This window comes from Entelurus aequoreus, linkage group LG07, assembly GCF_033978785.1.
Source record: "Entelurus aequoreus isolate RoL-2023_Sb linkage group LG07, RoL_Eaeq_v1.1, whole genome shotgun sequence".
Lineage (NCBI taxonomy): Eukaryota > Metazoa > Chordata > Actinopteri > Syngnathiformes > Syngnathidae > Entelurus > Entelurus aequoreus.
In genome coordinates, this window is record NC_084737.1 from 33,299,084 (window position 1) to 33,326,792 (window position 27,709).

Sequence of the window (27,709 nt, forward strand, 5' to 3'; positions counted from 1 at the left end):
CCCTTTTAGGAAGTTATCCTACAACAATTTCAAAGACATACTTTTTTTTCTTCTCTTATATGCGGTGGAATGAAAGTGGCGTGGGCTAATTATGAGCATTCTTCACTGAATTAGTGTTCGGTGTGTGGCAAGGCAGTGCTCTCCTTTGTCTTGATCCCTAAACTGATCCCTTGCTTATACCCCGGGAGGTTAGAGGTCACTTGGTTAATTAAGGGTCCAATCAGTCTTTAGATAAACTCATCTGAGCTTAATGTTTGCACTTTTGAGGTCCAACAGCTCTGCCTGGTACCCCTGATCTTTGCGCGCTCTCTGCTAATCTAGCCACAGACAAGGGGAGTAGGTTAACCCAGCTCAACAGCGCCAAGCTGAAATGGCCTTTTCGTTTGACGACTTCAGTCAGTGAAGAATGTCTGTAAGCTCTTGCCAAGGCAGAAAAGTAACTTCAACTCGGTGTATTGTACACAAGGTGAGAGTTTGAGAAGGGGGCGCCATAAAGCGCTCAAAGTGCTGCAGATTATGCCGATGCTGCGTGAGAGGACCAGTGTTTGCGGCCCATATACTGTACTGTATCGGAGCGCCATAGCTAGCCTATGCCACACACATCCAAGGGTGATGAAAGTGTGGCTGAGCAAGCAACCATGAAATCTCTCAATGTGCTCTGGATGGATTTAGTTCAACAAAGATTACTCAATAGCTGCCAGTGTATTGGCCCTTTGCAACACCCCCAATGTGGGATTATACAACTTTGATGTGTGCACCTTTATAAATTATACAACATTATCTATATTCCGTATTCAATTCAACAATATACTCTTTTTTTTTTTAACCAGCGATATGTTAATAATTTGTTCCTCTTCATGCCGCCAAAACAATGTGCCAAGATGGTAAAAGTGTATTTGATAAGAGTATTTATTATTTTAACACTATCTATTTATACACATTTCATACATATTCAATATAAATTGATAATAATTAGTAATATAAAAGGAGCGCAAGACCTTACTTTTTCCACTTTGTCTTAAAAAAAAAAAAAAAAATCCGGTCTTGTTCTGCAGTGATTAATAAAAATGTGCTAAACACACAAAGAAATACAAAATGTAATTCGGCAAAAGTAATTTTCTGTGTGTTATATTTGAGCACTTAGCAATTAAGTTTCAATATTAAACAGCCACACTTCACGCCAGAAAAGAATACAATCGTAACATGAATTGAAATGAAGCAAATCGATTTCTATTGATATTTGCACGACAACAGGGCAAAAGGGAAACTTACCAAAGAGCGGTGTTAAAGTGCGCCCTCAAACACAACAGCCTCCACTTGTACAAAAATACCTTAAGAGTCTCCTGGCCCTCGCACTGCCAGGGAATCAAAGCTATGAAAAGATGTGAATGTAGCTGAGCAAATAGGATTAAAGATGGCTAAATCCAAATGGCTGGAAGCACAGCATGCATTAAAGAGGAATTCTCTCAGGAAAGATAATCCCCATATACACATTCTAGCACACTTCACTCACTCCTGGTCTTCTTTTTTTTTTTTTTTTTTTTTACGCACACTCATAGTAAATCTGTGATTGCCTGACTGTCTACACAGTCAATACAATCTATAAATACATTGCAGACTGCAGCAATGACACATGTTGATTCCAGAGATGGAAATATTATCAGTGAATAACCACATTATGTGTCATATTCTCCTTTTTCTTCCACGCCATTAAGCACCAGAACTAGAGTGTGTCTTACCTTCAGCACCTCCATGGGTACCTGTGCAGCGGGCGGGGCGGGGACGGTGACATTGATGGCGGGGGTCTGTGCAGCTGTGGTTTGTGGGTACTGAGAGGCCTGCTGCCTCCGCTGCTCCCGCCGCTCCTGCTCCTGGAGCTGCTCCCGCATCAGCTGTTGTCGCAGCAAGATGCGCGAGGTCGTGGCCGAGGAGCTGAGCGGAGGCTTGGAGGAGCCACGCTGCTCCGACGGACTGCTGCGTAGAGAGAGAAAACGGTGCTCGATGAATTAGGCAGGACAGACGGCGCAAAAAAGGGCGGAGGGAGTCGAAAAATGTGAGGAGAAGAGCATCAACTTAAAAGTGAACATAGAGAGGGCAGAGAGAGGTCAGACGGAGAGAGAGAGAGGTCAAGCAAAAGAGGAGAGAGATTAGCAGTGATGGAGAGCAGAAATGAAGGAGGGAATGAGGAGAAAATTAATGTTTAGGGTAAATCAAAGCTGATCAATACTGATTTTGGGAGGCAAACGCAGCGATTTATCAAAGTGAATCACAAAACAGATAAAAAGCACCATACACTATATACAATTTCCTTTACCATGTAATAGTAATATACACTATGCCAGTGGTTCTCAAATGGGGGTACGCGTACCCCTGGGGGTACTAGAAGGTATGCCAAGGGGTACGTGAGATTTTTTTAAAATATTCTAAAAATAGCAACAATTCAAAAATCCTTTATAAATATATTTATTGAATAATACTTCAACAAAATATGAATATAAGTTCATAAACTGAACATCAAATCAAGTAGGCTATTCCATTCATTACCATAAACCCAGAGTTTCCCCCATGCCATGATGGTTTGACCCTCACTAAAATGTCTGTCAAAAAGAACTGTGAAAAGAAATGCAACAATGCAATATTCAATGTTGACAGCTAGATTTTTTTTGGACATGTTCCATAAATATTGATGTTAAAGATTTATTTTTTTGTGAAGAAATGTTTAGAATTAAGTTCATGAATCCAGATGGATCCCTATTACAATCCCCAAAGAGGGCACTTTAAGTTGATGATTACTTCTATGTGTAGAAATCTTTATTTATAATTGAATCACTTGTTTATTTTTCAACAAGTTTTTAGTTATTTTTATATCTTTTTTTCCAAATAGTTCAAGAAAGACCACTACAAATGAGCAATATTTTGCACTGTTATACAATTTAATAAATCAGAAACTGATGACATAGTGCTGTATTTTACTTCTTTATCTCTTTTTTTCAACCAAAAATGCTTTGCTCTGATTAGGGGGTACTTGAATTAAGAAAATGTTCACAGGGGGTACATCACTGAAAAAAGGTTGAGAACCACTGCACTGTGCAGTGTGCAAGGACAGTAAAGACTTCCAATATTTTTATGGTCAATTTTTCCTTACATGCAAGACTTACGGAAGGTACTGTTTCTTTCTCACCCTGTACTCTGGAGCACATTTCCAAGCTCAGGGAGCTGAGTGGTCGCTTTATCCACATTTGCCGCCAAATTTTAATTAATTTAAATTCATAAACATTTTTTATTTAGTTCAACACTTGTTGTCATTTTCATAAATCAACACCAAAATAATTATTTTTGATATTTTTTTAACAGTCAGATGCTTAAAACGGTGGAAAACCCCAAACTTGACACCTTCGCTATCTAAATAGAAACAATACCTTCTGTAAAGTTTAATTCCAATATTTAGGAACCACTGAAGTTGTTTTTGTTCTATGAGTTACATATACATCAACAAAATATACATCTCTAACAACATCCATATTTTTTTCAAAATCTATTAAAAAAAATGGTTTACTGTACGTTACATCGCCACTATTTACGGGGATGTGTAACTTCCGACCATGTGCGAGCAATCAAGACGCTCATGAACATTTTAAAATTTGACAGTGACTGTGAGTGTGATAATGCTACATTGAGGCCCCAGGGTACACTACTCCAGCGCTCTTCTCCGGCTCGCTCCCCCACTCCAAACCCTCCTCATGCTACGTTGACGTTAACATTCTCCTCTTATTTTGGATCATTTGCAATAAAAGTTACTGTAGTAATCACTAAATTAGATTCAGATCAAATCAGGGTTGTACGGTACACCGGTATTAGTATAGTACCGAGATACTAATGAATCCTATTCGTAACTATACCGCCTCTGAAAAGTACCGGTTGATGGTTAACGAGCAGACGGGCATGTTCGGCAGCGCACAATCACGGAGTACTTACAAACAGACAGTGTGTAGACAGAAAAGAGAGAACGGACGCATTTTGGCTTAAAAACTAAAGATAAAGGTGAAGTTATAACACTGAAACACCCTCAGAAAGAGATGCTTTAAGACATGGCTAGCTAGCTAGCGGCTAAAGTCCATCCGTTATCGGCAGTGTTTTAGCTACTTCTAAATCACTAATCCTGGTCTCCATGGCGACAAATAAAGTAAGTTTCTTACAAGTATAATCCCTGCAGGACAAGGAATGGCTAAACATGCTTCACTACACACCGTAGCTCATCGGCGTCAACATGTAAACAAACGCCATTGGTGGATCTACATCTAATATCCACTGTAATGATATCAAGCACAGTAGCCTATCTAGTCGATACTACTATGATTATTTCAATATTTTTTGGCATCACAACATCTTCTTTCGTTTTTTTTACATTTATATTATGTTTAAAAACTCAGGAAATATGTCCCTGGACACATGAGGACTTTGAATATGACCAATGTATGACCCTGTAACGACTTGGTATCGGATTCATACCTACATTTGTGGTATCATCCAAAACTAATGTAAAGTATCAAACAACAGAAGAATAAGTGATTGTTACATTTGAACAGTAGTGTAGATAGAACATGTTAAAAGCAAAAGTAAGAAGATATTAACAGTAAATGAACAAGTAGATTACTAATTCACTTCCTACCACATCCTTAAGAATTTTGACAAAATAATAGAATGGAACAATATGTGACTGCATACGTCAGCAGACTAATTAGGAGCCTTTGTTTGTTTACTTACTAATAAAAGACAAGTTGTCTAGTACGTTCACTATTTTATTTAAGGACAAACTTGCAATAAGAAATATATGTTTAATGTACTGTACATTTTTTTGTTAAAATAAAGCCAATAATGCAATTTTTTGTGGTCCCCTTTATTTAGAAAAGTACCGAAAAGTACAGAAAAGTATCGAAATAATTTTGGTACCGGAACCAAAATATTGGTATCGGGGCAACACTAGATCAAACACTGCCTGTCTCTCTACAATGGCCATTGTTTACTCGCTACAAAGAAAGCTAACAAGCTAAATACATAGACGCATAAATTAGGTTTAAATTCTAAATATGCTTCACTTACTTAATAAACACATGTTAAATTATAAAATATAGAGGTACTAATGTTAATTAAAGATGATATACAGAACAGATGGAAACGGAGTCTAGCGCTATGACCGCTTCAATCTTAGCTGAGTCTAACTCGGTCTGAAGAGCCTAGTGGTGCTACACAGTTCTGCAGGCTGCCGGGTTGTCCCAACTAGCTGTCGGAGAAGATGTTTCCAAGTCACGGCTCCATATTCCACACTGCTTGCCTCTTGTAATTTCGGTAACAATTTACGATAAAAAATGTACTAAGAAAGTTGACCATTGAAGCAAGTACAGGTACATGTTGTTACATTGTATGTATACTGTACTATTATGCTGTCCGTTTTTTTTATTATCATCCATCCATCCATCCATTTTCTACCGCTTATTCCCTTCGGGGTCGCGGGGGGCGCTGGAGCCTATCTCAGCTACAATCGGGCGGAAGGCGGGGTACAGCCTGGACAAGTCGCCACCTCATCGCAGGGCCAACACAGATAGACGGACAACATTCACACACTAGGGCCAATTTAGTTTTGTCACATATTTATAAATTATTACTGACTAAAGGTAAAGATAAAAACCAACAACTTTCTTTTTACCCAGACCAAGTACAAGGAGGAGGTAGTAACAATTAGTAAGTTTATGTTCAAGTCTTTATCCGTTTGTTTGTGTTCAGGATTATGCTAAAATTACTGAAAGGATTCCCATGCAGCTTTGTGTAAACGTGCGGCATATGCCAGGAAAGAAAGTACAAAATACTTGAATGGGCATTACTTCTCCCTACAAACATTGGGTTCAAATTTGTTTTACTTGTATTATGAGCTAAACAATTTAATAAAGTTTGGTTATTTTTTGCATACATTACCTGCCTTTTACTTGCATGCTGCTATTTTAAGTGTTACAGGTTACAGAATTACACCAGCCACTAAAATAGGAAGAAATCATCTCCTATTGTTTGTTTGTGCTCTTTTTCACATTTTTCTATCTAACATACACACAAGTGTGATCAGTTGTGCGGACTATAAAAATAAGTGTAAAGGTAAGAATTGGACACAAAGCAAAAAAAAAAAAAAAAAGTTTGCTAAATTCATCATGCCCACAAAAATGTTTTGCATAAGAGAAAGAGGAACAACAGGCTGTTTCAGGTTTTTCCACTCTCTTTAAACCTAGACGTCTTCTCTCCAGACAGAGTCCTGCGCTCCTAAAATAGAGAGACTCTGCTGAAGCAGAAGTTGTCGGGATGAGGCCTCCATGGAGTGAGTGATCCTTTTGATAAAACTCAGCAAAAAGTCTGGCCAATCCAGCTGTGCAGTAATCGGACTAATTAGCCGGCAGAGTCAAACACAGCTTCGGTCTGCCGTGTATTCATTGGGTGTTGAGCCCTTAACATACCATAATTCCCCCTCCTTATCTCAACCGATGAATATAATCTCATTGTCTGAAGACACACACACACTGAACCCTGGACAAGAGCAAAACACACATGTATTTTTAAAAGAAAATGCTAAAAAAAAATGTTGGGGTAATTATACAAAAATGCAATTATGAAGTAAATTTATTTTTTAGTTGATATATGTCTGGGCTTAATCTTGCCTGCATGGGATTGTCAGTAAACTGTTTTAGTTCATTTAGATGTATAATTGTATTTTTGTTGTACCGGTAGTTGTCATGGCATGCACTTGGGATACTGAATTGTAGAATTGAAAATACAATTGAATATCAATATCACTTGATGCATTTCAGTAGGTTTTTTTTGTACTAACTAAACAAAAAAACATGAATTTGAAAGTTCCTGCTATCAAGTCACTGTAGCATGAACAATATTGCCTAGAATGCTGTTTGTCTACTTTACACAATTACCCTATTAAAGTCCATCAAGTCTAACTGGATCAAAATACCTGGTCTGTAATATACAATTGAAATGTGTTTACATAGCTAGATGAGATAGATAGATGAGATAGATCGCTAGATAGATAGACGGACGAACACCACAGAGCCCAAATGAATAACTTAACAACATGCGCTCCCAACAGGTATAAAAGAAAGGGCATCTCTATCCTCCTTCAAAACCGCTATAAAAGTTCACCTCCAGGCAGCTACAACCCTAAACTAACACCCTCCCCGGATTGCTAATAATCAAATGTAAACAATCAAATGCAGATTCTTTTTCTTATGCCTTCTGATCTCTCTCTCTCTCTCTCTCTCTCTCTCTCTCTCTCTCTCTATGTCCACTACTTGATGTCCATATCCCCACCCCACCCCCCCTCCACACTCCTGATTGTAAATAATGTAAATAATTCAATGTGATTATCTTGTGTGATGACTGTATTATGATGATAGTATATATGATAGTATATATCTGTATCATGAATCAATTTAAGTGGACCCCGACTTAAACAAGTTGAAAAACTTATTCGGGTGTTACCATTTAGTGGTCAATTGTACGGAATATGTACTTCACTGTGCAACCTACTAATAAAAGTCTCAATCAATCAATCAATCAAAGTAAAACTAGATAAACAGTATTGATTCATCAACTGGAAGAGGAAGAACCACTGCTGAACAAAGAACTTCAATTAACCTTTATTTTTATATTTAGCATAGTTTCTTTGTAATTCACCTAAAACCTAGAAGCCGCTTTAAAGCTCATATTAAGTCCTTTGTCTGCGAGAGTGATTGTGTTTTTTTTCCACAGAATTTCAAATCCAAGTCACTGGATTTAATGTTTTATTTTCCCCTTTGTTTAGTTCCTACTGCCTAAAGAATTCATATTTTTTGTTGAACATTTTTAAATAATTTCCTGATCAGTGGACTCAACCTTTTGTGTGCAAAATTACACACTAAAAGTAGATCCATCCATCCATTTTCTACTGCTTGTCCCTCTCAGGGTCGCGGGGGTGGCTGGAGCCTATCCCAGCTGCATTTGTGCGGAAGGTGGGGTACACCCTGGACAAGTCGCTACCTCATCGCAGGGCCAACACAGATAGACAAACAACATTAATGGTATCTAATGGTTTCGATCAAAAAAGAAAATATTACATACCGTATTCTACTTAAAATATTTTTATTTTCTCAAAAATCGACAATGCACCTAATAACCTGGTGCGCCTAATGTGCGGATTAATTCTGGTATGTTGTTATCGATCTTGAACCAAATTGATTTGGTGCATGGTGTAATGATAAGTGTGACCAGTAGATGGCGGTCACACATAATAGATACGTCTGGACTGCAGGATGACGCCTGTTTGACATACAGTATGACGCTAGCAAGCAAACCCAAAACTTTGATGTTTCATTGGGAATATAAAACATTACACACAGCGCTCAAAAATCTGTCAAAATGTTTTAGTACGACTTTGGTAAACTACAAAGTCGCAGCGCTTGATGGATTGTCGGCACATTACGGCTACCTTAGTCAAGTACTGTGCTTCAAGATAAGAGTGATATTATGATGTGTAAAAGGAACCCAAAATAGCACCTATTAAATATTATGTGGGGTTTGGTTTCGACCTATTATGCAAAACCAACTTTTCTTACCTTTTGGTTCCTGCTGTTGGGTATTTGTCGTAAAAGTCATAAAACTTGCGCGGGTCCGCCATTGTAGCCCACGCCGTAGTCAATAAGCTCCTTCTTTTTCTCTACCCTTTTGTTGTGGGGCATGCATCCTCCACTGTTGCCATTTCTAATACAAAGTAGTGTACAGTTCTAACTTATCAGTAGACTCGCTATGGAAGCGCTAACAACTGCCGGTACAAAAAAGATGACGGGGAGAAGACGAAGTCGAGACGCGTACAAAACTGTGCATCCTCAAGAGACGGTCAGAAAGCGACTTGAAGGTGGTCTGTAAAACATAATCTATGCAACATTTTGACCAAATAACCACCATTACATGTTGAGTAAACCACAAGTAAGTGTTTTAAATGTAGAAAAAAATAATCATAATATTATCTCTCTTGTGCGCTTTATAATCCGGTGCGTCCAATGATCCGAAAACTACGGCAGATAATTTACTAACATTATTATCATTGAAAATGTAATGTAAAATACAAAAATTATACAACATGCATGCAAAGAACTCAGAAAACGTTACCCATTTGGCAACTCTATCTTGTAACTACGGCCCCTCGGGTAATATACAGGTACTTCCGGTGTTGCGACCTCTGTTTACAATTCTTCACGTCAAAATTATACATTCTCGCTGACTACTAATGAATACTCTAGAACTACAGCTGGTTCGGAACTAACAGTGTTCGGATTGTATTCATCCAAATATGATTAGCAGCAAAGTAGACAGCCGGCAACGTTGTGCCTCGGAGAGCGAACGGAGGCGACAACAAGTAAGCTAGCGAGATGGTTAGCTGACGAGCGAGCTTGTTTCAGTGCTCCTGATCGTCTCTCCGTCCTGCAACTCAATATGGCGTTCAGGCAAGAGGAATAGGTACCTGCGGCTAAGGCGAGTATTCAACAGATTTTGTATGGGTTTATTTGTATTGTTATTTTTTATTGTTTTTAAAAGCGGAAATTATATATTTGCGGAAATTTCACATGCCTAATATTTTAGTAAGTCAGTACGTAAGTAATTTAGGGCAGCCACAAGTAAAACATTATTTATTTATTATATAAAATAATTTACGATTTTTTTTCACCGAACCGTGGATTGTGTGAACTGTTCCACTCTTAAAATTTTATATGAAAAATATATTTTAATATTAATAACTAATAACACAGATTTAGCCTTTTCTTTTTAGAAAGTGCTCATGCTTTTAGCCAATTATGCAAATTATACTACGTAATCATATTGACACCGCCCAGACTAATATTTTTCCTGCAAGTGGTAAACCTTTGGTCTTGCAGTTTTGAATTAAATCGTAGTCTTGGATATATATAGTGTTCAAGGGTTAAAACACATTCAGCAACAAGACAGAGTGCAGGCACGCAAAAGCATTCTGTCTCTACCTTACTCGATTGGTTGTGTAGGAGAACAAGGCTTCTTCTCAAAGGGAATTGGTTGATGAGTAGAAAATCTCTTGAGGAATGATCACATGATCATTCACATTATGAGCCTACAAGCAAAATACTTTAATTAACCAGACGCTGCTGTGGCATAATATAAAGCGATAGGACCTAAACAAGAGTTTAGACAGTAATTTTTCTTCCTTTTTTTACATCAAACTAGCCAAATCACTAAACCCGGTATTAGGTCAGGGTTAGTGTTAGATTAAAGTAAAATAAAATAAAATGCACAAAAACCAGCTTACTGCTAGGTTTAGAAGGCAGGGAAGAAAAGTGTGTGCAACTGACCCTGCAGGGACATATCTATATTTTTAAAAGAATCTAAAGTGCATGACAAGCAATCAACAAGCAAATAAAATAAACCCAGCATGGGCTATAGGTTAACTGGGTGCACAGAAACGTGCTTTAAAAACGTACGTCATCATCTTGCAGGCATGAATCAGCAACTGTTGCAAGTTAGGCTCACATTGCAGGAAGTTCTGGGTCTGAAAGTCGTGATCTCAGCCACTCTGCTGCCATCAAGTGGCCATGAACACACAAATTTTAGATCAAGTATGCACAGCTCAGCTCACTTTTCATTGCACATTGATAGCGATATAAACAGATGCCTTGGTAAGTTTTTTTGTTTTTTTTAATCACAAAAAGAGAGCATACATGTTGCCAGATAGGGGCACCTTAAAACATTTTTGATGTATAAAGTTGAGACCAAATTTATTCATACCCTGGGTTGACATTTGCTGTGTAAAGGGCAACCAACCAGGTTGTGATTCGCATTTCAATCACAAGGTGAGGTGGTTTCCTGGTAGACTAGGGGTTTCCAACATCCATCCATCCATTTTCTACCGCTTGTCCCTTTTGGGGTTGCTGGAGCCTATCTCAGCTGCATTCAGGCAGTAGGCGCCACCTCATCGCAGGGCCAACACAGATAGACTGACAACATTCACACTCACACACTAGTGCCAATTTAGTGGTGCCAATCAACCTATCCCCAGGTGCATGTCTTTGGAGGTGGGAGGAAGCCAGAGTACCCGGAGGGAACCCACACAGTCACAGGGAGAACATGCAAACTCCACACAGAAAGATCCCGAGCGCAGTATCAAACCCAGGACCTTCGTATTGTGAGGCAGACACACTAACCCTTGTCCTACCGTGCTGCCCACTTTTAGAACTACTTAGACAAAAACAAAGGATAGTTTTATTTATATTAGTGGTATTATTTCAATTATACTTGATATCCACTCAAGCATAATCATCATTGTATCGATGCTGTTTTGTGGTAATTTGTTAAGTAGAGGCATAAAGTCTGAATTGAATAATTACAATACTGAGAGTTGAAGCAAATAAACTTTGACCGTTTTGTCAGAAGGTGAGCTACCTGTTGGTAGACTATTCCAATAGTAGTCCATCCATCCATTTTCTACCGCTTGTCCCTCTCGGGGTCCCGGGGGTGCTGGAGCCTATTCCAGCTGCACCCAGTATCATTATTTATTTTCATTATAAAATCCAAATGATTATTATGGTCAAGTAGACTGATACAAGTTGAACTGATCCGGTACCAATTCCCAATGCCTGGTAATCGATACCAGTACTCAATGTTACTGTGCCAATTTTCAGTATTTTTGAGTGTTAATAAAAAAAAGATGATTATGATAACTGTGCTGTCCAGTTGTTGTATCTAGTTTTCTTACTTCTTATTTGCAACTGGTATATCGTAAACTTTGCATAAGATAGATAACAGTAGTAGTGTATAGTCTACGGTTTGTCGGAGGCTGGTCTTTTGTTGAGCCCTACAAAGTGTTTATACTTTAAGTATTGTACTTATTTCATACCAGCTGTTTGATTGTAGCGTGCAGCTTAGTTGTAGTTTTGATTATCACCATGTAAAATAATCTACGCTAATCAGTAGCATGTACTGTATATGGCATATCTAATGTAAATTAACATCAAGCTAAGTAGAAACATACCGTATATAAGCACTTTCTGTCAGGCAGGCTTGCTTTGTTGGCATGGAAAATTGTAACATTACATAGAGGCAATCCGGCTAAGTGCACTCTTAGTGCTGCTTGAATGCTTGTTTCCCTACAAAGTGACGTCCTTTGCAAAAAATGTATCGAAATATGGCACCATTTGATTTTACGTGAATCAGTACTCGGTAGTACCGATGGAATTCCGTCGGTACCTATAAAAGTACAGAGTTTGGTACCCATCTTTTATGGTCAAGACCGTTTGAAGACTCCTGTGTGTGTGTGTGTGTGTGCGTATGACCACTGGGGCATCTGAACCAAGCCAAATTACTGCCAGACAAGCAAAAAGCTCCCTTGGATTTGTTGTAGGTTGTTACTTGTGTTTATTGTGTGTTTGTGCGTACATCCGCTCATGTTTTTATGACTGTAAGCCATGAAACCAAAAGGACAATCAGAGCAGTCTTAGGGAACCAATCAATCAATCAATCAATCAATCAATCAATGTTTATTTATATAGCCCTAAATCACAAGTGTCTCAAAGGGCTGTACAAGCCACAACGACATCCTCGGTACAGAGCCCACATACGGGCAAGGAAAACTCACCCCAGTGCGACGTCAATGTGAATGACTATGAGAAACCTTGGAGAGGACCGCATATGTGGGTAACCCCCCCCCCCCCCCCCCCCTCTAGGGGAGACCGAAAGCAATGGATGTCGAGTGGGTCTGACATAATATTGTGAAAGTCCAACACATCAGCGAAAGTCCAGTCCATGGTGGGGCCAGCAGGAACCATCCCGAGTGGAGACGGGTCAGCAGCGTAGAGATGTCCCCATCTGATGGACAGGCTAGCGGTCCACCCCGGGTTGGGAGCAGAGTAGAAAAGAAAAGAAAAGAAACGGCAGATCAACTGGTCTAAAAAGGGAGTCTATTTAAAGGCTAGAGTATACAAATGAGTTTTAAGATGAGACTTAAATGCTTCTACTGAGGTAGCATCTCTAACTTTTACCGGGAGGGCATTCCATAGTATTGGAGCCCGAATAGAAAACGCTCTATAGCCCGCAGACTTTTTTTGGGCTCTGGGAATCACTAATAAGCCGGAGTTCTTTGAACGCAGATTTCTTGCCGGGACATATGGTACAATACAATCGGCAAGATAGGCAGGAGCTTGACCGTGTAGTATTTTATACGTAAGTAGTAAAACCTTAGCAGCCGCATTTTGTACCATCTGTAATCTTTTAATGCTAGACATAGGGAGGCCCGAAAACAAAACGAACGCATGGATAATGATCTCAGCATCGTTTGTGGACAAAATGAAACAAATTTTAGCGATATTACGGAGATGAAAGAAGGATGTTTTAGTAACACTCTTAATGTGTGACTCAAACGAGAGAGTTGGGTCGAATATAATACCCAGATTCTTTACCGAGTCGCCTTGTGTAATTGTTTGGTTGTCAAATGTTAAGGTGGTATTATTAAATAGATGTCGGTGCTGAGCAGGACCGATAATCAGCATTTCCGTTTTCTTAGCGTTGAGTTGCAAAAAGTTAGTGGACATCCATTGTTTAATTTCATTAAGACACGCCTCCAGCTGACTACAATCCGGCGTGTTGGTCAACTTTAGGGGCATGTAGAGTTGGGTGTCATCAGCATAACAGTGAAAGCTAACACCGTATTTGCGTATGATGTCACCTAGCGGCAGCATGTAAATACTAAAGAGTGCAGGGCCAAGAACCGAACCCTGGGGAACTCCGCACGTTACCTTAACATAGTCCGAGGTCACATTGTTATGGGAGACACACTGCATCCTGTCAGTAAGATAAGAGTTAAACCAAGACAAGGCTAAGTCTGTCATCCCAATACGCGTTTTGATACGCTCTAATAAAATATTATGATCAACAGTATCGAAAGCGGCGCTAAGATCAAGAAGCAGCAACATAGATGACGCATCAGAATCCATCGTTAGCAATAGATCATTAGTCATTTTTGCGAGGGCTGTCTCCTTAGAGTGATTTGCCCTGAAACCGGACTGAAAAGGTTCACAGAGATTGTTAGACGCTAAGTGTTCATTTAGCTGCTGTGCTACAATTTTTTCGAGGATTTTCGAGATAAACGGAAGGTGGGACACCGGCCGGTAGTTTACCAGGAGATCAGGATCGAGGTTAGGTCTTTTGAGTAGAGGATGAATAACCGCTTTTTTGAATGCTAGGGGAACAGTGCCAGAGGAAAGTGATAAGTTTATAATATTTAACACTGATGGACCTAATAATACAAAAAGCTCCTTGATAAGTTTCCCAGGAATTGGGTCAAGAAAACATGTTGTTTGTTTTGTCCCATTTACACATTTTGACAATTCCTCCAATGTTATTTCATCAAAGAGAGAGAAACTATTTTGGAGGGCGGTATCCGTCGTATATACAGTCGTATTTGTGTTAATAGAACCCAGTTGTAGCTGAGATGCATTGTCTTTAATCTCTTTTCTAATGACTTCAATTTTCTTATTAAAGAAATTCATAAAGTCATCTGCTGTGTGGGTGGAGCTACTGGGAGGAGTCCCTTGTTGGGTTAGCGATGCTACTGTACTAAACAGAAATGTAGGATCATTTTTGATGAGGTGGATGAGATTTGAGTAATATTTAGCTTTAGCTGAGGTAAGCATGCGTTTATAAGTTATTAAACTATCACACCATGCTTGATGGAAAACCTCAAGTTTAATCGCACGCCATTTGCGTTCCAGCTTTCTACATGATAATTTCTGGGCTTTAGTTTCTTCTGTAAACCATGGGGTACGCCTTTTAGGGGCCCTTTTTAGCTTTAGCGGTGCTACACTATCAATGGTGTCGCGCAGGGCGTCATTAAAGTTGTTAGTGAGGTTATCAATAGAGCCCACATAATTTGGGAATGGTGCCATTACCGAAGGCAGTAGGTCAGTAAGAGTCGTCGTTGTGGCAGCATTAATGTTGCGGCTGCTATAGTAGTTATTATTATTGTTATTAGTTTGTTGACAATGAGTCAGAACTTCGAATTTTATAAGGTAATGATCGGACATTACTTTAGTGTATGGGAGTATCGTAACTTTAGAGGTGGTGACACCCCTGACAAGCACCAGATCTATCGTATTACCGTTGCGATGCGTGGGTTCATTTATTATTTGTGTAAGACCACAGCTATCAATTATAGTCTGGAGCGCCACGCATGGAGGGTCCGATGGGGTATTCATATGGATATTAAAGTCCCCCATTATGATTATATTGTCGGCGTGAGTCACTAGATCAGCAACAAACTCTGAGAATTCACTGATGAAGTCCGAATAGGGCCCAGGGGGGCGGTAGATAACAGCCAGGTGGAGAGGCAGCGGTGTGACAAACCTCAAAGTGAGCACCTCAAACGAGTTATATTTATTATTTAGGTTAGGTGTAAGATTATAGTGTTCATTGTATATTAGTGCGACACCCCCTCCCCTTTTAAGAGGTCGGGCAACATGTGTATTGGTATAGTTAGGAGGAGATGCCTCATTTAGCGCAAAAAAATCGTCTGGTTTGAGCCAGGTCTCGGCGAGAACAACGACGTCAAGTTTGTTGTCTCTGATGACTTCATTAACTAATAACGTTTTGGAAGATAATGATCTTATGTTTAAAAAGCCCGTATTATAGGTAGTGGGCTGTTTTGAGGATTGTTTGTTGAAATTATCCGAAGTAGCAATATTAATAATGTTGCGTTTATTATGCGTATTGCACTTTAAATAGTTTCGACCATATCTAGGAATTGATACGACGGGGATATTCAGATTGTTTGCTTGATGTTGCGATAAACTGAACGCATCATAGTTAGCTACCTCAGTACAATGTATGTCTGCCTCTGACACGGTCACAAAAGAAAAAACATTATGTGAGTTGTGTTTTATTCTAAGAGAATTGCTATGTGTGCAGGGATTATCCAGCCTGACGCCGGCTAGTTCTAGTTTAAATGGCTTCTTACCCGGAGACTCCACGCTTCTTTGGTTAGCTTTTCTCTTTGTTGTTAGCCCCGCTCGGCAACCCCGCTTCTGCTTCCGCTCGCACCGCTTACGTCGTCTCCATTGGCGGTCACCGCTAGCACTTGACTCCGCTGCTACAAAGGCCGCTCGATGTAGTCCGCGAAGTATTCCCATGCTAGCGAGGAGGTCCACCGTACATGCATCTTTCAGTCTATAACGACCCGATCCATCCACATCCAGAATTGTCTGTCGGTCGTATGTGATCACAGAGTGTTCACGCTTTGAGCCAGCCATGAAATTGACAGAAATGACGGGTGTTTTTTGCCAAATCGCTCTACACTCCCAAGAGCATTAGCGAGCCGCAGCATAGCCATAGCCATGCGCCGCCATTTATCCAATCCACTTTATTTATATAGCACATTTACACAACAAGAATGTTTCCAAAGTGCTGCACAGCCATGTTAAAAACAATATTAAAAACAATATTAAAAACAATATTATGCTACACCAATGACTGAATAAAACAAAGAATAAATGAATAGAAAACCAATACAGAGACAATATAAAAAATAAATATGATTAAAAATTATTATAAAGGGTAAAACCAATTCAACTCATGGTTCCTATCATTACACTGACTAGGACAACAAGAGCAGGCTTTCATGATTAAAAACAACTGAAAAGTGATAAAGAAAAAGCCATCCTATGAGGAAGTAATACAATTAAAGGGACAAGTAGGAGAGCAACAGCCAGAGGTTGCACAGGTGCCTCTATCCTTTGAACTGTCAAAGAACAACAATGAATAGTGCTATCTATTGGACACTGATGATATAACAGCATCATCCCAAAAGGCAGAAAAGAAGAAGACTTCTAGTGACCTCCAGTGTTTTAAAGTGAGTGCAAGGATATTAATTTGTATGTACCGTATTTTTCGGACTATAAGTCGCTCCGGAGTAACCGTCGCACCGGCCGAAAATGCACAATAAAGAAGGAAAAAAACATATATACGTCGCACTGGAGTGTAAGTCACATTTTTTGGGGAAATTTATTTGATAAAATCCAACACCAAGAATAGACATTTGAAAGGCAATTTAAAATAAATAAAGAATAGTGAACAACAGGCTGAATAAGTGTACGCCATATGACGCACAAATAACCAACTGAGAACGTGCCTGGTATGTTAACGCAACACATCATGGCAAGAGTCATTCAAATAACTATAACATATAGAACATGCTATACGTTTACCAAACAATCTGTCACTCCCGATCGCTAAATCCGATGAAATCTTCCTCCCCGGTGTCGCCTCTGGTATGTCCTTTCTTTCTGCTGCTCGATTGCCGTTCTCTGCTGCATATTTCACTACGTCCAGCTTGTAATCTGCAGTATATGATTTCCTTTTCGGTGCCATTTTAGTTCGCCCTTCTCCGTTTTTATAAGTTACCGCCAATGTTGATGTGATCCATTTTAATAGCTACGGTAGTAGCATATAGCAGTTAGCATCCCATGACCCACAATGCACTTCTTCCATGACCCTTCCCCGCCAAATTCTTATTGGTTGGCGTGTGAGTGACGATTGCTGCCATTTGCGTCGTCTCTTACGCGAATTAGATAAATAATATGTTTTGATATTTTACGGTAATGTGTTAATAATTTCACACAAAAGTCACTCCGGAGTATATGTCGCACCCACGGCCAAACTATGAAAAAAACTGTGATTTATAATCTGAAAAATACGGTAATCACCTGTAATACTGATTTTGTGGGGGTTAAGGCTCTTCCAACCCAAACAACACATGCTCAAATGACATGATTCCAACGCCACTTCAAAAATCCATAATTTTAATACATGCCAGCAATATTCCAGCTGCTGTTCCGCCATACTCACACACAGTCAAATGAGCAGGGTCTGCACACTTGCACGCCAACAGCCTCCATATTTGTTTGTTTATTCCTGAAGGTGCACCGCCCGCCCTTGGAGCCCAGTGAAAGTCATGCCGCTTAGTGCTACACAGAAAGTGTGTCAAAAGGGGAGGCACCTGGGCCCGGCCCGTGCTCTCCAATCGCCATGCAGAGTCCTTGGAAGGGGACCAGCCCCCGTCTGAGCAAACCCAAGCTGAGGGGAAGAGTGTGTACCCGACACACACTGCCCACCGACGCACATATTCCAAACACACATAGATACTGTTTCTCTTGCTGCTATGAGTCCCTATTGGTAAGTTATGCTCTGCAAAGTTTAGTCCATATAGGCCCTCAAAAGGCAGCCCACGTGTCAAATCCGGCCTGCCAAAGCTTTATAACATAACAGTAATGACACCATTCAGTCTAATTTATTTATGTATTCTTTATTTATACAGGCAAAGGCAAATAAGAAAACAATTTCATTGAAAATGCGGACGTGATCAAAGAGGCAGCTGACAAACAGAGTTAAATCAGAGAAAAATCACATGTATATACATGTATATACACAACAAGCCGCACAGTGTGATGTACCGGTAATAAATTGTATGTTAAAAACAACAAACAGGTTTAAAACAGGTGCATCGGTCGAGCATGTTTTCCCTCACTAGCTTTGGGATAAAGGATGTGAGTTTTAAATTTTGTTGATCGTTTAGGGAAAATGAAAAAAACAAAACAACCAAAAGTACCGTATTTTCCGCACTATAAAGCGCACCGGATTATAAGGCGCACCTTCAATGACTGGCATATTTCAAAACTTTGTTCACATATAAGGCGCACCGGATTATAAGGCGCACCTATGCATCCATTAGATGGAGCTGCGCTAAAGGGAATGTCAACAAAACAGTCAGATAGGTCAGTCAAACTTTATTCATATATTACAAACCAGCGTTCTAACAACTCTGTTCACTCCCAAAATGAATAAACAGCTGATTTACTCGTGTTACGGTAAACCAAACGTGCAATCACAAAATAGTAACACTCAAAATAGTGCAGAGTAATAACAATATCAATAACTCAACGTTGCTCAAACGTTAATGTCACACAACACAACACACAAAATAAACTTGTAAAGCTCACTTTCTGAAGTTATTCCTCATCCACAAATCCCTCAAATTCTTCTTCTTCAGTGTCCGAATTAAATAGTTGGGCGAATACGGCATCCAAAATGCCCGTCCGTCTCGTCGAAGTCATTATTGGAGTCAGTGTCGCTGCTGTTGTCCAGCAGTTCAGTGACAATTCCTGCCCTCCTGACAGCTCGGACCACAGTTGAGACTGATATATCAGCCCAGGCATTTACGATCCACTGGCAGATAGTGGCGTATGTCGTCCGGCGCTGTCTCCCTGTCTTGTTGAACGTGTGTTCGCCTTCTGTCATTCACTGTTCCGGCGCAGTTCGCAGTCTAGCTTTGATTGCCCTGTTGACACCAATATCAAGCGGCTGGAGTTCTTTTTTCAATCCACCCGGTTGCTCTATTCCCGTGTTCTACTGCGGGACTGATTGCCTTGAGTTTGAACTCTGCGTCGTAAGCGTGTCTCTTAGTAGGAGCCATTTTGGGGTCTTTACAGAAACACACAAATGGAAATGAAACGTCATATCCCAGCATGCACTGCACGCTTCTTTTTCTACGGGGGCGGCTGCTTACCATAGAATAAGAAGCGCTTCTTCTTCTACGGGGAAAAAGAAGTTGGCGGTTGTTTACCGTAGTTGCGAGACCTAAACTTTATGAAAATTAATTTTAGGTTTGTTGTGGCTCAATATTGGTCCATATATAAGGCGCACCGGATTATAAGACGCATTGTCAACTTTTGAGAACATTTTTGGTTTTTCGGTGCACCTCATAGTGCGGAAAATACGGTAGTCCGGATTGTGGTAATGTAAAGTCTAATGAAACTGCTTTATCAGAGAGTGTGCTCAGGATGTTTGAATGGTGAGCAGTGAGCAAAGATAAGATGGAGTCTTACCAATTGCTGTTTTATAGATAAACAGAGAGCTATTTTTTTGTCTGTGTGAGTGAAGAAAGGTCACATTTTACCAGAGAATACAGTTTACAGTGGTGGGTGTTTAAAGGAAACTCCGGTGACAAAGCGGATGGCAGTGGTGTATGGTGTACCACTATATGGTGTCTAACTAGTAAAATATAGTTTTTTAAGCATATCTGTAAAATACAAAGGGGTATCAAATAAAATGCATTTTCGAATGAATTGCAATTCTTACTGGTAACAATTCCTAATCAATTCTAAAAAAAAATCAAAAATCTATTATATTTTTCTCAAGCCACTCAGGCTAAAAAAACAGCTGTACAAATTTACTTTAGAAAAGAGAAGTGTCGGATATATCTATTATTGCATTATTTGCATTTGACTTTATTAAATGTTTGGATAGTATTTTATTAAACAAAACCAAGTTTCTTTTAAATAATGTACAACTTTATCAGTGATGTTATCTATCTAATGGGGGAATGTAGTTAATCACAGAACTGTCACTCAATGTTATTAAAAAAGTATTGATTTTGAATCAAGAATCGCTTTGAATGGAGAATCCATTCTTAATCGAATCGTTGACCCCGAGGATCAAATCAAATCGTATCGTGTGGTGCCCAAAGATTCACAGCCCTAATAATACATCTCCATAATCCAAGATTGGGAGTCATTTTAAAAAAAGATGCAGTTTAGCAGAGTGTGTTAATGAAGATTTGTTCCGGTGAAGAAAATCTAATCTGGTTTTACTTCAGAGAGAAGAATATTGTTGTGTTTTAAATGTAAGTGAACTGTCAGGCCAGATCCCCAGGTATTCATAACAAATGACAAATTGCACAGCAGAACCATTAAAAAAAAAAAGACGGACTACTGCTTTGATCGAGTGCTTTAAAAATAAAGATTGATTTTATGTGTTTCGTGCATGTTTTCTGTTAAAATAATACATTTAGGGCCTTACTTACTAAAGGTTTGCGTGTACTAAAAAAAACGTGCAGACAACATAGCACATGCAAACGTGTGCAAAGTGGATTGCGTCTTTTAAGTGAGCAAAGTAAGGAACGCAGTCCGTTTTGCGTCTCTGTCTTCATTAATATGCAGATTATATAATGATCATCAAAACGCCCGCAATACTTGGAGGAAGCACGCCCAATGTGATTTATCAACACTCATCGTTTTGGGAGCTCTATTTTGCGTTTTATCTAGCACGTGTGAAAATGACGTGCTATCTGACACAGACGCACACGGCTGTGAGAAAGAATCGGTGTCCATGCTGCAAAGACAGACAATAGACATAATTTTCCACCTTACGTGGGTGTTTCAACATATTTGGACTGACAGAAATAAAAAATATTAGACACACCATCTATTGAGCAATTTCCTTGTATATATTTTAAAGCTGCTGAATTACTTGAGCTGATTAAAATGAATTCAACTGGTGTGTTTTGGTGTGTTGACATTTTTATTTTTAATATTAATTTTTTTTTTTATTTAGGAAATATATTCCTATAATATTTCTTCTACATTAAAATATGTTTTTCATTATGCATTTTCTTGCGTTTGAGTCATTCCAAATACGCTAGTGACGTGATTCACAGTGTTAGTAGATCACATGCAAAACACCTACAAATAGTACATGCAATTTTATGTTGTTGTGTGTTCAGCGCCTGCTTGGATCTTAGTGAATCTGGCCCTTAATCTATAATAACTGTAAACTACGAAGTGCATTCTGAATGTCAGTGAAACTTGTCTGCAGGTCAGACAAGGCAGTGTGGAGAGAGGTGCTAAATGTATAAATAACGGTGTCATCGGCATATTAAAGTAAAATAAAGTTTTCAATAGTGTGAGTTATATTGTTAATATAAAGATTAATGAGTGTTGGGACTTAATATAAAACCTTGCAGAACACCTTTGCAAAGAGGTAATGGGTCTGAGAAATAGTCCTCCACCCGCACTGACTGCATATTAAAGGCATTAATGGTCTCCAAATGTTCTTTTAGTTATGGTTATTTATTTTTCAAACACGGCAGGGCAAAATGGAAATGGGTCCGTAGGTCAAATCTTTGTTGTTACCACCCTTAAAGAGTGGGATGACTGCATCATATTTCCAATCTCTTGGGGAACACACCCGCTAGCAACAAAAGGTTGTACCGTTTGCAGATGGGGGCTGCAATAATGTGAGCTCCAGCTTTTAACAACAATGGGTCTAGCATCCAGGTGTCCAAGTTGAAAAGCTCTGACAGTACATCAGAAAGTTGTACACACTGAAAGTTGTAAGGGGGTGAGTATACCAAGATCTTGAAATAACTGGAGAATTTATAGAAGGAGGCATATAGTATTATCATATATATGCACACCCAGCTGTGACAAAATGTTTTTTGAAGCAATGGTCCACTTTGGACTTGTCTGAGACAACAATACCATCACCTTTGAGGCATTTGTAATAAAGGGGTATATAAATAAACTTTGATTGATTGATTGATTGATTTAACTACAAAAGGAAGGTGTGGGGGCAAGGTTTTTTTTTCAAGTGTTTTTCATTTTAAAATTTCTACTGTTGATGAGCAGATGCTGTTTGAAGTAGCATGTTTTTGCTTCATTTATAGCCTGAGTTGCCTTATTTCTGGAAGTCCTGTATAGCTGCCAATCATGTATCGTAATTCTTGTGAGGTCTTCACTTTTTGCCATAGTCGATGTTTCTAATGGATAAGTTCAGACAAATCCAGACTAAACCAAGGACAAGGGCGATATAAAGAAATTATTTATACAGCTATAAATATAATATTGTATAATATTATTGTATTGTAACTTGTTAATATATTATATATTATTATTATATATTCTAAATGTATTACATTTAATTATAAATATTATTAATAATACGTCGACAGGGCTACTTCTTTGACTACTGAGTAGTCAAAGATGCAGTATTGCATCATTTCTGGATTCTGGATGTAGTGGACACAACACAGATACATATACATGGAGGACTAGATACATGAGAAATGTAGCAGCCTGCTAAGTGAAAAAATAAATAAATGTCCCTACTTGGCAATCAGGTGTTCTTGATAAAATTTTTGTACCTTCAAAAAACACAGAATGTTCAGACACTTTGGCCCTAGTCGCCATAAACTTGCAACTAAATCTATGGTTAAAAGTGATGTCGGCCGCACTGTTTTTTGATTGATTTAAACTTTTATTAGTAGATTGCACAGTTCAGTACATATTCCGTACAATTGACCACTAAATGGTAACACCCAAATAAGTTTTTCAACTTGTTTAAGTCGGGGTCCACGTAATCAATTCATGGTACAAATATATACTATCATCATAATACAGTCATCACACAAGTTAATCATCAGAGTATATACATTGAATTATTTACATTATTTACAATCCGGGGGGTGGGATGAGGAGGGTTTGGTTGATAACAGCACTTCAGTCATCAACAATTGCATCATCAGAGAAATGGGCATTGAAACAGTGTAGGTCTGACTTGGTAGGATATGTACAGCGAGCAGAGAACATAGTGAGTTCAGATAGCATAAGAACAAGTATATACAATAGAAATACATTTGATTATTTACATTTGGTTAATTACAATCCGGGGAGGTGGGATGTGAGATGTGGGGGGGGGGGGGGGGGTTGAAGTTGTTGGGAGTGCATTCCATATTGATGTGGCATAGAAGGAGAATGAGTTTAGACCTTTGTTAGATCGGAATCTGGGTTTAACGTGGTTTGTGTAACTCCCCCAGGTGTTGTGGTTATGGCGGTCATTTACGTTAAGGAAATAGTTTGACATGTACTTCGGTATCAGGGAGGTGTAGCGGATTTTATAGACTAGGCTCAGTGCAAGCTGTTTTACTCCGTCCTCCACCCTGAGCCAGCCCACTTTGGAGAAGTGTGTTGGAGTGAGGTGTGATCTGGGGTGGAGGTCTAAAAGTAACCTGACCAGCTTGTTCTGGGATGTTTGGAGTCTAGATTTGAGGGTTTTGGAGGTGCTAGGGTACCAGGAGGTGCAAGCGTAATCAAAAAAGGGTTGAACGAGAGTTCCCGCTAGAATCTTCAAGGTGCTTTTGATGACCAGAGAGGAGATTCTGTAGAGAAATCTTGTTCGTTGGTTACCATTTTATCACAGGAAAGATTCGCCTCTAGAATGGAACCTAGGTAGGTGACCTCATCTTTCCTGGTGATAACAATGTCACCCACTTTTATAGTGAAGTCACTGACTTTCTTGAGATTGATTTGGGACCCAAATAGGATGGATTCCGTTTTACCCAAGTGTATGGATAGCTTATTGTCAGCGAGCCAGGTGCAAATACTAAGGAGTTCAGCACTGAGGATTTTTTCCACCTGTGACTTGTCCTTGCCGGATACCAGCAGGGCCGAGACATCCGCAAACAGGAACAATTCACAGTTGCATGCTGATGACATGTCATTTACGTATATTAGGAACTGTAAAGGTACTAATATACAGCCTTGGGGGACCCCACAGCTTACTGAGAGGGGGACATGGTGCCGTTCACCTCTACCACCTGTTTCCTCCCCTCCAAGTAAGATTGCATCCAGCTCGATGAGGTTTTATCAAATCCGATTGCTCTGAGCTTATCCAACAGTATAGCGTGGTTTACGGTGTCAAAGGCCTTCTGAAGGTTCAGCATGACCATGCCGCAGTATTTGCCTGCATCCACCTCATTTTTGATGTGGTCGGTCAGATAGAGAAGGCATGGGTCAGTGGAGTGGTTAGTTCTGAAGCCGGACTGGAATTTGTACATGAGTTTATTAGTAGCAAGGTATGTATCGACCTGCTCATAAACTATTTTTTCCATAACTTTCAAAATGGAACTGAGAATATAAATATTCTGTATGGTTATAATTGTGTTTCCTGACGTATTAATTTACTTGCTAATTTCCTCTTCTTAGCTGCTTACGCTCAGCTGTAACGTAGTTCCTGTTAGCCATCTGCTGAAATGTACAAAGCATTTCTTATTTTGTTGTTTCGCTACTTCATATTCAAGCTACACTGTCAAATCAGCTAGTAATGTTTGCAGCGTTGTTGCTATGGTAACATGTCTAAATGTGAGTCACGTCGTGGTACGTCAGTACCTAATCAAACACTAATAATAATGGATTAGATTTATATAGCGTTCTTCTACCGACTAGATACTCAAAGCACTCACCGAGATCAGCTGTTCGTCACCTGCTGTGTAAAATCAGAGCGTGAAAACAAATCTTACAATAGATGTGGGTCAGCAGGAGCACTGCAGAGACTATGTATGTAACATAACTGCAGTGCACAATGACCAAAAGCAAAGTGCAGTGGCGCAGTAGGCCCAAGCATTCATCAAGCACCCCCACAATGACCAACATCAAAGTGCAGTAGCGCAGTAGGCCCAATCATTCATCAAGCACCAACACAATGACCAAAATCAAAGTGCAGTAGCGTAGTAAGCCCAAGCATTCATCAAGCACCACCACAATGACAAACATTAAAGTTAAAGTTAAGTTAAAGTCCCAAGTGCAGCAGTGTAGTAGGCTTTAATGGCCATCTTTGAACAAATAAATAATTAATTTAACTTAATAAGATATGCAGTACTAGAAAAATATAAATAACACAATAATGGCTACCACACATGAAATAAATCATTCATCGGCATTTGAAGCTAAGTCAAGTACAAGAGTAAAACATACTGATCATACATTAACAGTATGTATGCTCCCTTTATTGTTTAAAAAAAAACTTTTTTATGAATAGCTCAGCATAAAGGAATGTCTGTTTATTTCATATTCCCTTTTTACATGACATTTGTGTCACTCAGAAACGCCAGTCTTATTTCAAGGTGGATTGACACCTCAGCTGACAAATGATGACAAAAGTTGGTGGGTAAAATACAACTTATATTGACAACCAATATCCATTACGGATTTATCATTGTGTGGGGTCAGTATGGTGTATTGCATTTATAATTAGTATTATATCTCCTAGAGCAGTATGACTCACATTGTGTTGGCTATTTTCATCTGATCTGATTGTTACATTCTTATTTGAGAGTCAGGACACAGCTGCATGATGGAATAAACAACCTCTGGATTTATGGAAATTGGCTTCCAAACAACTTCTCTCCACACAAATATATTGTTTGGAATAATCAATATATTTCACATAGAAACATATTGAATATTGTTTTCAACAGCATGTTGAAAACATCCTTTTTTTTTTGCTCAAAAAAGGTTCATTATGTCTTATTATTCATATACTTTTAAAATGTTCTTGTAGTCAGACAAACTTTTCAGTATATTAGAGGGAATTTTTACCTGACATCTTTCGACTGTCATCTGCAGTCTTCTTCAGAAGGGACACCTGACCGCTGTGATGTGTTTCCTATCAGCTGTTCTTATAAGCCTGGACAACCAGGCAGACTACTCCACTGCCACTTGATGGTCAATGGGGGAGGGAGCTAATAGGCAACACGTCACAATGGTCAGGTGACCCTTCTGAAGAAGACTGCAAATGACAGTCGAAACATCCATCCATCCATTTTTTACCGCCTGTCCTTTTCGAGGTCGTGAGGGGTGCTGGAGCCTATATCAGGTAAAAATTCCATTTAATATACCGCAAATATTGTCTTAGACTAAAAGAAAATTTTAAAAGAAAACAAATATATCCTCTTCTTTCAATTTTTCTACAGAAATTGACTTTCATTTAAACATAATAGATTTGTTGAAAAATATATTATTGACATGAATCCTATTGATTACAAAAGATTGATAAATGGCATTTCAGTCCAGCTTCTTCGGCTCTTAAAGTCTTCTCTACAGGATGAACATATGGAGTAAGTTTTTCTAAGCTTAATGAGTGCTCAAATAAACATATTAGTTAGTAAATGTAATAATGACACATAAGGAACAATTCATTCTGATAGAACTTGTCCACCAAAAGGTGTTGCGTCCCAGAGAAACTTCTTACATCATATTCATTTTAAAAAAAAAATTGGACTAAACATAACATATTTCTTATCCAAAATAAAGTTAAAATCATGTCACACATTTTACCCTTGTAAATCTTAGAAAGCTTTTTTTTGTCACAAAGAAAAAGAGTCAATTAACCATGAATGTCCAATCTCACAATTTTTCTGGACTGAACTTTCTGTTGTATTGTTTAATACTTACAATATACTGTTTGAGTTCAAATACAGGGTTCTGTTCTGACAAAAACTTGAGTATGCTGTCAAACTGTTGTGTCTACTAGGAGTATTACATATTCATAATTTCAGAGTAATGACATGCAAACCAAATAGTTTTTCATTTTATTAATCAATCCATCCATTTTATACCACTTGTCCCTTTTGGGGACATCATAAAAAACATTACATCAAAGAAAAAACAATATGTAATGTGTAATATGATGCTTTTTTTGCTTTTTGTTTTATACTTAAGTGTTATTCCTCACGTTTCTTGTTTTTCGGTTAGTGTTGTTCAAATATATTGTTAAATGTTTGAAAATGATGACGAAAAAAATTTGTGAATACTTAATTTGAAAATGTTTAATGAAATTTATTCTCAGATTGTTCAAATATCTTTGTTATGGAAATAACTTTGAGGAAAAATGCACCATTCTAGTGACTGCCGTTAAATGGCCTTTTGTTTTCCTTCAAACAGTGAAGTACATATCCTTTTGCTAAGTTTGCAGCACACTACTCGATTGATACCAGAAAACA

The 27,709-nt window shown here is 38.8% G+C and overlaps 1 protein-coding gene across 3 annotated transcripts in view; it reads right to left on the reverse strand.

The window, feature by feature from the left end:
• Nucleotides 1-27,709, reverse strand: part of LOC133653698 (microphthalmia-associated transcription factor-like) — a 92,951-nt gene that overhangs the window by 36,288 nt on the left and 28,954 nt on the right. For 2 of the 3 annotated variants that reach the window (XM_062053272.1, XM_062053270.1), the window contains exon 2: nucleotides 1,740-1,974. In XM_062053272.1, coding sequence (XP_061909256.1) covers nucleotides 1,740-1,974 — 235 coding nt within the window. The remainder of the gene's footprint in view (nucleotides 1-1,739; nucleotides 1,975-27,709) is intronic. The other variant, XM_062053271.1, reaches the window with a different exon arrangement.